Genomic DNA, 13,352 nt, shown 5'->3' with positions numbered 1-13,352 from the left:
AAATTCAAAATTAGAATATTGTGAAAAGGTTTTCATAAACTGTAATCATCAAAATTATAACAAATAAAGGCTTGAAATATTTTCGAGTTTCACCTGTATATATGTGTATATGTGTGTGTATTTATATAAAAGCAGTAATATTTTAAACTAATTTATTCCTGTGATCAAAGCTGAATTTTCAGCATCATTACTCCAGTCTTCAGTGTCACATGATCCTTCAGAAATCATTCTAGTATGTTGATTCAGAGTATATGCACTTGTTTTTGGTGCAGGAAAATGATCCGGCTTGACCTCAGCTGTGATCTGCATTGGTGGACGGTGAGCTCATTTAACCAACTCCATTAACTAAAGGCTTCAGGTTTCAGACAGTGTACACGACGGCCAAAAATAGACACACGTGTTGAGCTCTGTTTCAAACAGGCTGAACCTCGCAAAACCTGTCAGGAACATCCCGGTCATATTTCACAAATGAAGCCTATTTTAGGGCCGTGCATTATCAGTTGAGTATATTTACCCCTTAAATTCTCACTTTTGTAATGAGTATTAGTAATAATAAAGATTTGAATTGCTATTATATACTTTTAAAAAGTACAATTGGTACCAGTAAGTATAAATCCTGGTAGTTTTCCTTCTCACCACTCGGGGGCAGTACAGACCCTCAGCTCATGTTTATATAGTCACGTGATCATGTTTATCCATTGCTGGCTACTGTCGTAAAACCCTCTCTCATCCTTCTACTCTTCCTGCCAGTCATTAGGCCAGTGTTATGTAAAGCCCAGGATCATCAACGGCATGTCCGAGACAGCCGTCCAACCACATATGAGAGCGGAAGACATCCTAGCAGAGATTCGAGCAAACCTACTGGAGTGCAAAGTGTGTTTTGAGAAGTTCTCCATCCAGAAACGAGACCACACGCCCCGAAATCTTCCCTGTGGCCACGTGCTGTGTCTCAAATGCATCTGTGCACTTTCCCACCCTGAAAACCAGAGGCTGGAGTGTCCTTTCTGCAGGAAACCGTGGGATGTGGGCAGCACCTCCGAATGCTACGCGCTCACCGATCTCCAGGAGCTTCTGCTGTCAGAAGCTTGTCCCAGGTTGTATGATCGAGTCCTAGGATGGACTGAAAGCTTGGGATCTGGGACGCTGCATCTCCGTTCAGCTTTTGGAGGATGGGGAACAATTGTCAACCCTTCTGGGATGGTTGTTTCTGAGACATCAGGCCAGATTGCTTTGGTGCACGATGGTGAGAAAAGAGTTGCCGTTTTTGATGCTCAAGGAACTCATTTGGATGGCTTCGGACGTTATGGACACAACCCGTCTGATTTATGTCACCCACTTGATGTTGCACTGACCACATGTGGACATGTTTTGGTCACAGATGCTGGTGACCAATCAGTCAAAGTCTTCACTTCCAAAGGCCGTCCGGTGGCAGCCATCCGAGACTCTTTTAGTCTGCCATGGGGTGTTGACGTGGACGCCCGCGGACGTGTTTTTGTGACCGACGCTGAGATGGGAACACTTAGCCAAGTCGTAATAGACTTTTCTCGTGGGGTAGTCCTAGTTAACAGAGTGGTTTTCAAAGAACTTGCATGTCCGCGTTCGGTAGCTTCTTGCAAAGCATCGGGAAACATTGCAGTTGTGGAGCGTTTTCAGGCCGGATTCACGGCTTCATGTTTGAGAATATTCAATAGTGACTTTGTTCCTTTGACGCAGGTGGACAGTTTCGCTCTTAACTTGAAGAACTCTCTGAGTTTGTCTATATCTTCAGTGGTTTTTGATATAAATGGAGATGTGATTGTAGGGGATTCGCAGAATGGGATGGTCTGGAGTTTGGGAAAGCCGCAGAAAACACCTGCACTGACTCCTCTAGTGAGCGGACTGCTGCGTCCAGTGGCGTTGGCTACGACTACAATGAATGTGCTTGTGGTCTTGGACGGAGGAGATCATGCAGTCAAGTTCTATGCTGCGGACAAAGATGACTTGTACTGTGAGAAATGAGAGGTGTAAATATACACAACTAGTGTGTTTCACATGGTTTAGGTGGATTAAGTTGTGAAAATGGGATTTGTGATGATGAAAGCTCAAAGTTAATAAATGGAAAGTTTCAAGCCACACAGAGTTCTCGTTTATTGGTCAAGGAAGTTGTACTTGCTGGGAATTTGACTTGTAATGTCATCAATATTACACAAAGTGTAAATGCTAGAGTGTACAAAATGCAATGCTTGTATGCAATGTATTGTTTGATGCACTTAATTCAAGCTTGCTTCAGTGGGATTGTCCTTGATTTCCTATACAAGTATCCTCTTATAAGTATAAGTCGTTTTAGATAATTAAGTGTATGCTAAATCATCAAATGCATAATCACCTTCTAAATTCAATAATTTGTATGTAAATCACACCTGATATTCCTTGCTGAAGAAATTCAGGTACTGGTTCCCATTATACAGTATATGAGTTGGCATTAATCATTCAATGCATTAATAATAACCACAAATTGTCCATTGACGAAGCTGAAATGCATACAGCCTATGCTTTGATTTTTCCCTCATAACGCACAAATTATTTATTTTTCATGGTGGTTCTGAAAACTTAAAATGGGGGAAAAGGTTGGGCAGTCATTGGCACAAATTATGACTTTTCAAAGTTGGTTACAGTGCAACATTTAATAATTTTAAGTGAGTGTTTGCCCTGCGCATAGCTAGTACACTGGGTGCATACTTATTTAAAATGGCATGCATTAAATTTAGTTAATTCTTAATTTTAAATCCACAGAGATTAAAACAACCCTAGGGGAATCCCATAATCTACTCTGCTCCATTTCCCTTGATCCCACCAGACTGGGGTTGTCGCCGTTATAAAGCACTTCTTACAGAAACTCACATCTCACTGAAAAACGACCTGCATTTTCACTAGAGAAAATCAGATTAATGTGCTTTACTGTCATGACATAAACTGTGCATTAGTATCGCTAAGTGTTTGCGTTTTAGTTGCATAAAATGAGAGAAGTGCAAAATGAACAAAAGTTCAAATATTCTCACAAAAAATTTAAATTGCTAGATATTTTATACAAGGATCACAGTACAGTGTAAAAGGTAATACCTTTTATCTGACACTTTAATTCCTGTAATCTGGTCATTCAGTCATATTAAATAATATTTTTGAATAGAATGCAGATGTTTCTGTATGAATGGTACTTTTTTTTTTTTAATTGGTGAAAAAAAATCAAGATAAACAAATAAAAGGATTAGCCTAAATTACAGAAGAAACATGACTAGTATGATGAGTAATGAGAATAAGTTTATGGTTACACTATATTTTAATGTGTCCCTGTTAGTTACAGTGTAATGATACATTTAAGTAGCCTACCGAGAAATAATTATAATTTATTACATGTACTTACTAGTTTAGTTTAGGGTTAGTTGCGTGTAATTATGCCTAATTTATAGTTACTATAGCAAATACATGTAACGTGTAACAAAGACAGATTAAAATAAAGAGTAACTCTGTTATGTTACATGTAGGCTACTTATGTAGCATAATAACATTAAATTATGCATAATTACAAGACCCTAAAACAAACCCTAATCCTATAGTAAGTAGGCCTACATGTAGTTAATTAATATTACTCAGTACTTAAATGCATAATTACACGGTAACGGGACACAATAAAATAAAGTGTACCCAAATAAAGCGTTACCAATTGTTGATAGAGACACAAGTCTCTTTCTCCTCCTCTTCTAGATTTTTTTCTTCGCTCTGTAGGAACGGCATCAGGTCGTTGTTGTTCATCTGCTCTTTCTAAACTAAGTCCATGCCGTTTCTTTCATGCATATTCATGCACACTGCACATTTGTGTGTGTTTTTGGGGTCAGTCAGCGGAAGATGGCGGTCTGGATGCTGCTGGCTGGCTGAGAGGAGCTGCTCTGCCCGCGGCGCAGGATCCTTATAACCACACACATTTAACCCGAATACAACACAACCACACAGTCTCATCTGGATTAATCTCGACTGCTTTTTCTGCTCGGGTATGCACTGTTGGAGTATTTCACCAGGATACAAGCACCTCAGACGTTTCTGTGGGAGACTTTGCGGGGAGTTGCATGTTATTATTCGGCTAGCTGTACGGAGCAGCTAGCGGCTTTCTCCTCCACTTTAAAGCCTTTAAAATTGTGCAAAAATGTCTGATACAAAGGTTAAAGTGGCGGTTCGAGTTCGACCAATGAACCGGAGAGGTAAGATACATTTTAAAGTAAAACTGAGCGTTAATATTTAAAGATTAAATCAGTTTTCAGATGGAATAAGTTGCTACAGTTCAGGTAAGGTTGTTATGAGTTCTTTATTTAAATATGTTTCAGACATTTCACTCATTTTTTAAAAAGTATTTAACACGAAAATCCCACGTATAAGAAGTTTAAGGCAAGTTTTAACAACTTTTGGCTTGCAGAGATTGAGCTCAACACTAAATGTGTGGTTGAGATGGAGGACAACCAGACTATTCTGCACCCACCGCCCTCCAATACAAAAGGAGAAAACAGGTACAGTCAAATCATTTCATGGTCATGCACTTTTATTCATGTGACATGTTTGAGCCATGTTTCTCCTCATTATAGGTGAAAGCTGTCAGTCTGATCCCCCCCCTGTAATTTGGCTGCATGTGTTTTTGGTGAGATTTTATCAGGGTTGTCTCTTTTCTGCCAGGAAGAGTTATGGCCCAATGCATGCACACACAGAGAGGATGATTTAAATCTGTGTACGTCTACTGTATAGTTACTGTTTAGTTCATGTAAGAGCAGCAGAAGTGAGTGCAGGGCCCGTTCTGGGCGTGCTCGTGGTGGCCTGCGCTGGGGAAACTTCTGCGCTGCTGTGAAATTCCTGGACAGGCCTCATGTTCAGCAGTGCTGAAGTTTGAGATGCCGTACAGTAGATGTCTTCACATCATGCCATTGCATTTGTGCTTGAACAGAGTTTTTCAGTGGCTTCTGCCATTAACATAACTACAGAGAACAGGATTGCCAGGATAATATGATATTGTTTGTTACATTAGTGGTACATACGAAATGTTTCTATTGTTATCCAGAGACTAGGCCGCTGGTAAAGTTGTTAGCTTATAGAAGGGAGAGCAGCACTTCTGTAAATTGGTAAATCAGTCAATCAGCAATTATCCGCCGATATCAGGGACAAATGTTGTGATTCGTATAATTTGTAATGGCAGAGCAAAGCAGGTGCTGAAGAGAGTGTGGCTGTTTTCCCACGGCAGTCTCAAGGATTCATGTTTGGTTTTATATCCTTAGAAAAACTAAAATGACTCCAAATAGTAGACTCCAAGTCTGCAGATGTATATAACCAGTCATTCTGGCCTTGAGCATGTCCCATGTCCCATTTTCTCTTTCTCTTTTTTTTTGATAAAGAACATAGGCTTAGCACAACTTTAACAGTTTCAATCATTTGCTTTGTTCTGAGTCTTGTGGTTTAATTCTACATTATATAAACAATTCAAGTGGTGAATGAGAACATGATCGGTTTGTGAACTGCATTAAGATGATTAGTGAAATATGTTTGAAATGTTTCACTGGTGTGGTAGTTCGTTTCCTTTTAACACCTACAGACTTGTGACATACTAAAGCCATGATGAATGTTGGTTGTTACTGTATCAGGCCCACATTAAATCCGAGCAGAACGGAAACGCTTATACGTAATTCAATTCTATTTAATAATTCGATTCCCGGCCCCTAGATTGGTTATGAAATATTTCCGCTGATTTGATACATTCAACTATAGCAATATGAATGCAGCACTCTACTCACAGCTTCGAAAAACATATTTTACTATTTTTGAGTCAAGCGTTTTTCTCATTATTAGCATAGAAAAATATGAAAGAAGTGCAGATTCTATCTGAGCTTGGTTATTGAATCTTATAGCCTAATTTTAGTCACACTTAGTTGCGTAAACAATACTGAAGCACTTATTTTATTGTAATACATTGCTCATTTAGTGAAGTTGAGTGTCAGTTTTTCATTTCCTACAGTAAGCGATTGGCCGTTGCATTATTTCAAGGGCAACCCATCTGTGGATCACAAGCTATTGGATCTCATGATCTCCTGAACTGGGTTCAATAGTCTTCTCAGTTCTTGTTGCCTCAAGGTTAGAGAATCTGCAAGAACGATAGCAGATGGTTTAATGTAGCCAGAGCTGTGTGAACAGGCATGCATCACAGTTACAGTCAGGCGGGTGCGCAGCTTCTGCTAGAGAAAGAACAGGTAAGCATCATCTCGTCTTACACTCAGGATGTGAAATGGAAAACAATCAGGGCCTTGATGAAGCTTACTCAACTTCTAAGCTGGAAATAATAGCCAGAGGAAATGCTGGATGTTATTCTGAGTTGTGACAAAATATAAATGCAAGACAAAAAAAATGATTCCAATCTAAAGTTAGTCAAAAAAGAAAATTCTCTCATCATCCATTCATTTTACTCCCAATTTTATACGACTTACTTTATTGCACTTTTCCATGCACTGAAAGTGTTAGTCCAGTTATTCTTGGCCTCATTCATGCAGCGATTAACTCAAATGTGGGTAATTATATCCATTATATCCAAACAATATCCATGTTTGAGCTGGTCCAGTCCATTTATCAGCAGGTTTGCCATTTGTAGTCAAGCGTTAGGTGCACTGCTGCCATTAACTCATACTTAGCACAAATTTAGTGCTATCTGATATCCAGTTACCAGGAACGGAACGATTCAAAGCAATTATGCAAATTCCTGGCATTAACATTTTGAGTTTTGCAAGTTGAATGTCAAAGTTCACATGTAACGACACCGAGCCCGAGTCACATGTTTGACTTTTCCCCCCTCAGAATTAAACTAAAAAAAGTGTACATCTTGCAATTCTGTTATTCCCACAAATTTTGCAAGATGTAAACTTTTTTTTTTTTTTTTTTAGTTTAATTCTGAGGGGGAAAAAGTTAAGACATGTGACCCAGGCTCGGTGTTGTTAAGGCCATTGCACACTGAGTCCGAAATTTTCGTATGCGTTTTTTCGTATTCGTGATTCGGTGGCTCTGAATTGGCAAAGCACCATTCATACACCATTCAAACTGCTTGTTACGGATGCGAAAAACGCAGAAAATCGAACCCGTTTCGATTTTTTTTATGACGGAAGAAAGTTTCGGAGGCAGTGTGCAAGCGTGATTGACATAACGTGAGGTCGTATATATTTTTTAACGTGCGAAAATTTCGGATGCGAATTTCGGACTCAGTGTGCAATGGCCTTTACTCAGGAAAAAAAAAGTCAGGACTGTGAGATGTAAACTTACAACTGCGAGAAAGAAAGTCAGAATTGTCAGATAAAAAGCTGCAATTACATTTTTTATATTTTCATTCTGTGATGGAAATAAGCTTCCGTAGTTCTCTGTACTTATTGTACATTTCTTGCATTTTTTTATTCCATTTAAGTGCAGTAACAAAGCTTTTCTGAAGTGCAGCAGGAATGTTATACCTCCCAGACTGTGATTATACGTCAGTTTAAAAACCCCAGACTTTCCCCTGCGGCTGTAGGGCACCTGTTCAGAGATGATGCATGTCAGAGTTTATGATTTATATGTCAGCAGCACCAAAGAAAACCTACAGGGCAGAGTTATAGAAAGCCGATTAGACCTTGTGAGTTGTGTTGTGTTGTGTTGTGTTGTGTTGTGTTGTGTTGTGTTGTGTTGTGTTGTGTTGTGTGGGCTGAATTTGCAGTAATACCGTCTAGTTTAGAGCATTTTGTCTTATACGTTTAAAGATGATGTCTCTTCAATGCATTTAATGCTTAAAATACAACCCTTTTTGATAAGCATAAAATCACTTTTCTTTTTAAAACGAGCAAGATTTGCCGTGAACTTCTTTTTAGTTCAAATGAGTCTCACCAGGATTAATAGTCATGTCTTCTTTTAAGCTCTCACGGTGCGTCTGCATTGAGCTCGTTTCATAATTGGACTGAGACGTGACTTTAGGGCATTTTTTGGAGTCAAGTTTCCATTCTTTGAGCTGCTTGAAGTTTGAAATATGAATCTGTGAAAGGAGAGATGATGACAGAGAGAAAAGAAACAGCACCTGAGGGTGTCGTGTTGAAAATCTTGGGAATCCCGCACGCTGCTCTTTTAGTGGACATCTTTCCTCTAACTTTTATTTACATGAGATCTGGGAGAACTACTGGAAGATTTCATTGCTCTGTTTTGTGTTCGTCTTTTCAGAGTTGACAAGGTGATATTTTTCCACAAACATTACATTTTCATTTGGTGCCCCAAGTGGTGCAGAAATCCCACTTCATCTTTAAATTTCAGTTTGTTTATGTGTAAAATAGATTGACTTTGATGTGTAAGGCCTTTGAGGAATGCAGTGGTTTTCAAATAGTGGGATTAGGGATGTTCATTTAGTTTCCCAGATTTAGATTCCCACATCGTCACATGAGTTTGCAGCGCTTCTGTGAACGGGAGAAAAACAATACAATTTAATATGTAAAAGTAATAAATAGGCCTATATGCAAAATATATTTTACTGCAATAATTAACAGATTAACATAAAAATGTGTGACAAGTAGTATATGCTGAGTTTCTGTTCATTTTTGTGACTCACTCCACAAACAAGTTCATGGAAAGAAAACCGAGACGGCAGACGACATCGTGCTTTTATTTTATAATGTTTTGTATTTATTGTGTGTTCACAAATGTGACCCTGGATCACAAAACCAGTCACGTGTCATACGGGTACAGTATATTTGTGGCAATGGTCAACAATACATTGTATGGGTCAAAATTATCCATTTTTCTTTTATGGCAAAAATCATTATGATATTAGTAAAGATCATGTTCCATGAAGATATTTTGTAAATTTCCTACCTTAAATATATAAAACATTTATTTTTGTGAGTGAATGCAGCACAATCGCGAACATAAATGCACAAATTTAAAGGAGATTTTCGCAATGTTTCGATTTTTTTTGCACCCTCAGATTACAGATTTTCAATAGTTGTATCTCGGCCAAATATTGTCCTAACAAACCATACATCAATGGAAAGCTTATTTATTCAGCTTTCAGTTGATGTATAAATCTCAATGTTAAAAATGGTCCAGGGTCATTTTTTTTGTCGTCCAGGGTCACAAATAAAAGTAAACACTTTATAGTTTCGAATGATGTCTTACTCTTATCTGTATGACCATAAATGATGGAGATCCAATTTTATGTCGATATTGGAACAGGACAGAAGAACAAAGCCTAGATTACAGTAGATAATAGTTTAGCAACCAAATACGTACTGTAGCACATATGGAAACGTTTGGATTTGTGTCGAATAAGAGGGGTAGGTTACGTGAGACCAACGCCGGTTTCTGTTTCACTTTAAATACATTTTGGTCTGGTATTTATGCTTTTCTTTCTTGTTCTGTTCTGAATACCGTTGAATTGGAAGGATTTGTGAGGGGAACTAAAATAGCCTATGGCTGTGTTTATAGTGTTTATTATGATTGTAAACATTTCGCTTTATTTACCGGTATTTTACATTATTTTTTAAATGTAATAATTAAATGCGATTCATGAAATAACACTAAAACTGCGTTTTTAAGAGGAAAAACAAACGTGTGTAGCGTATAATTTGAACCATGCAGCAAGCATTTTAACATTTCTTGAAAAATTACTTTATTCACTTTTTTTAAAGCGATTAATATGTACTCCAGTATTAATCGGTCAAAATTCATGTAGTTGGTTAATGGTTAACCTGTTAATTATGAGCACCCCTAAGTGGGATGTGACTTAAAATGGGTTGCATGGAACAAAAAACAATGATAAATGCAAATAATCAAGTACTACTAACTATATCATCTTGAAAAGTTAACTTAGGATAGCAAAAAGGGAGAAGAAAACACTTTTTTTGAAGTTGACGTCAAAGTGCGTGTTCAGTTGTATCCTCAAAACTCATTTAAAAATCAATCAAATAAAAAACCCAGTCTACTTAAAATACCGGTTCGCTTGGGGTTTAAAACACAACTAATATTTAGTAATATTATCGATTAACCAGCACTGAAACTATCGGATGAGAACAAAACTTTAACTGAATTGAGCTGCATAATAACAACATCATAACTTTGCAACATTTATACTGTTATTGAATTAACATTGAACAGAACTGAACAGAATAACGACACTATTGACTTCTGTGGTGCTGCTTTTTAGCTGAAAATGTTTCATAATTGATAAATGATGGTTATTTTCCTGCTTAATTCTGTGAAGCTGCTTTGAAACGATCTGTATTGTATGAAGCATTAGGTATAAATGTGATCTGACTTGCAGTGAGGATAAACACGGTCTGTTTTGACCACAATGTGTTTTGTGCGGTGAGTTATTGGCTTCTAAGAGCATAAAACCATTGAAATATAATTCAATTTTGCTACATTGGGTTTGGCTGCCATAAGCTGCTGATGATCCCAGGATCCCAGTTTTCCCTCTCGGGTTTCCACCTCTACTTCCTGTTTCCCACCTCTACTTCCTGCACTGGGTTAGATGAACAAAAATGCTGGGTTATTTTAACCCAATTTTGGGTCAAACATGGACAAAAACTCAAACGTTGGATCAAAAATGCAATTAAAAAATTTAACCCAATGGCTGGGTTTGTCCATATTTGACCCAAAATTGGGTTAAAACAACCCAGCATTTTTTAGAGTGTGTATGCGGTCTCTTCTTAGTTTAATGGGATGTTGATGAGCTGACAAGTGAGAGTGTGTCTTCATCTCATCTTCTTAAACTTGTAACCTGGTAATTTTTTATCTTCTCTCTGGCATTCAATTACATGTCAAGTCATTTCCTTTGGCCAAAGAAAAGCTGACGGTATCTGAGCACTGCAAAGGATGATGGGAAAAATGGGGAAAGCATGTTTGCATGTATTAATGTGTAATAATTTTCATATATAATTTTCAAACACCTGGTTTGTGGAGTGTAATGATATTCATATATATAAAATATTTAATTGGCAGTTATTTAAAGTGTGTATTATAAAATAAACATTATAAAAATAAATGAAGAATATATTGGTATTGAAAATAAGTATTAATGTTAATTTAGGCAGAAGCAGGGTTATTATTAACTAAAACTAAAACATTTTTTGTTAATTAAAATAGTTTAAATAAAATATAACATAATATTAGATGGAAAAATTTAGTTGAATCACTAAAATTACTCACTGCAACTAAATAAAACTGAAATTAAAATAAATTAAACTAATTTACTAAACAGTTAGTAAGTATTTTACTAAATGTAACTAAACTATAATAATAACTAAAATAAAAACTAATAAAAAAATACTCAAAATGAACTAAGATTACAATGGAAATATAAAAATAAATGCTAATTCAAAATATTAATAAAAGCTAATAATAGTACAGTATATATAAATAATAGTAAAATATTTATTTATTTTTTATTATATTTCTGTAATGGCTGTTTTATTGAACACAATAAGCTGCTGGTCATTTCTGAAGTCTCGGTTTCCCTTTGCTTCATAATAGAGATTCATGATTCAAAGGTGTCAGATACACACAGTTCATAAATCAGCGTGTTTATCATTTAAACTCATCAGTGTGTGTTTCTATCCAACCAGTGTCTCTTGAAATGACAACGCAGCTTCAGTGGTCGACCTCTGGAATGCATCTTTTGTCTCTGCATGTTTTCACAGTGTATTGTGTGTGAATAACCAGCCTTTCCGTTCAGCGACATCGGCCACGTACACACACTGCAGAGTTTTAGGAGTGAATCCACTAAAGTCTCGTTTCATGTGAATATGAATATGTAATACAGTACAATATGTCATAATTATTTTAACAGAATATACAGTAAAATCAATAATACTGTGAAATATTATTACAATGTGAAATAACTGTTTTTTTATGTAAATTTATAAAACGGATAGTTCCAGTCCTTGATTCTGATTGGTTGAGCCGTTCGAAGCCGTTGTAAATTACTCAATAAACACACACCTGTGACCGCATTACATTAGTGTTACTGCGCAACTGCCGTTTGTGATTCTTTGTTGCTGCGTGTGTTGCTTAGCAACCTCTTTGAAACTACATTGCTTGGCGGAGGAATACATGTGTTAATAACGTTATATTTTTGTCGCTGGTGTTTATTTTATGAATAAAATAAATATAAAAATGAATATTTTTATGGAGTAATCGTTTTACTCGCACTGTAAAACAAAGTCTGCGTGAACCGGAAGTTGCAACCGACTTTATCTCAGTGTTGTGACGTATTTCCGAGAGAAACGGAATACTAAATGAGGAAAAATAGTGGGCGTGGCTTTTTTTCCCAACTAGCACCTGATTGGATCTAGAAAAGTAGGTGTTTCATTCGGCCTGTCCACTGTCAGTTGTGGTTACGGATGTTAAGCAGACACCAAAACCGTAAAACCTTCGTCATCAGGGAAGGTCCGCCAATGCAGAGCGGAGGGGCATTTTCAGATTTTGATTTAAGATTACGAAGCCAAAAATTGTTTTTGTGTGGATCGACTTGCATGGATGAATTGTTCACCACAAAACGATCAATTTAGGCAAACAAAGTAAATATGGTCAATTTTGATATCATGTGGACTTTAAAATCAAATTTATTCCTGTGATCAAAGCTGAATTTTCAGCATCATTACTTAGTCTTCAGTGTCACATGATCCTTCAGAAATCATTCTGATATGCTAATTTTCTGCTCAAGAAGCATTTCTGATTATAATTTGTCAAAAACAGTTGTGCTGCTTCATATTTTTGTGGAATTTCTTTTTCCAGTGTCCTTTAATGAATAAAACGTTAGCAGAAAGAACATCATCGATATGAAATATAAATGTTTTTACATTATAAATGTCTTTACTGTGATGCATTCTTGCTGAACAAAAATGTATTTCTTAAAAAAAAAAAAAAAAAGCCTTAGTAAGTGACCCGAACCTTATGACCAGTATATACTGTGTGTGTGTAGCTGCAGTGTGAATGCACTCGATGTTTTCTCTAGCCGTCTGTGTTCTGAGTTTATCCGTCCGCTCCTTTGGAGGAAAATTGCATCGCTCCGATAAAACAATTGCATTCCCTAGAGGAGTCCCGTCCTTTGTGCTCGAGGTGCGGCTGTGTTTATAGAAAACATAGATACACATCTTGACCTAGAAGAGGTTTAGGGATGTTTGTAAACCCCTCCGCTGCACCACGGCACAGATACTATTGACAGCACCGACAGTAATGTCCCTCTTTAGTGTTTCACGGCTGATTTATTAGACTGCACTTTCCCACTCCTCTAGTCTAGCGTTGCTTTCACTGCTGGGTGCTTAAACTGATTAACCGTCTGGAAAGGG

The 13,352-nt window shown here is 37.1% G+C and overlaps 2 protein-coding genes across 8 annotated transcripts in view; both read left to right on the top strand.

The window, feature by feature from the left end:
* The first annotated feature begins 198 nt into the window (after positions 1–198).
* On the top strand, positions 199–2,074 carry LOC307006040 (E3 ubiquitin-protein ligase NHLRC1-like). Its single transcript, XM_079626631.1, has one exon. It carries the CDS (start codon positions 793–795, stop codon positions 1,996–1,998), a length of 1,206 nt encoding a protein of 401 aa, XP_079482757.1. The 5' UTR covers positions 199–792; the 3' UTR covers positions 1,999–2,074.
* A 1,796-nt stretch (positions 2,075–3,870) lies between these two features.
* The window catches only part of kif13a (kinesin family member 13A), an 84,641-nt gene continuing 75,159 nt past the window's right edge, over positions 3,871–13,352 (top strand). For all 7 annotated transcript variants that reach the window (XM_079624963.1, XM_079624967.1, XM_079624962.1 and 4 more), the window contains exons 1-2: positions 3,871–4,232; positions 4,445–4,535. In XM_079624963.1, coding sequence (XP_079481089.1) covers positions 4,178–4,232; positions 4,445–4,535 — 146 coding nt within the window. In that variant the 5' untranslated portion in view covers positions 3,871–4,177. The remainder of the gene's footprint in view (positions 4,233–4,444; positions 4,536–13,352) is intronic.

Source organism: Phoxinus phoxinus (assembly GCF_949152265.1).
Source record: "Phoxinus phoxinus genome assembly, chromosome: 10".
In the NCBI taxonomy this organism is placed as follows: Eukaryota; Metazoa; Chordata; class Actinopteri; order Cypriniformes; family Leuciscidae; genus Phoxinus; species Phoxinus phoxinus.
The sequence above is the reverse complement of the archived record's forward strand: the minus strand, read 5'-3'. Positions and strand labels throughout refer to the sequence as shown.

Bases quoted from the DNA above. Each gene is read 5' to 3' on its own strand.
- LOC307006040 (XM_079626631.1), top strand. From the start codon at position 793: ATGTCCGAGACAGCCGTCCAACCACATATGAGAGCGGAAGACATCCTA.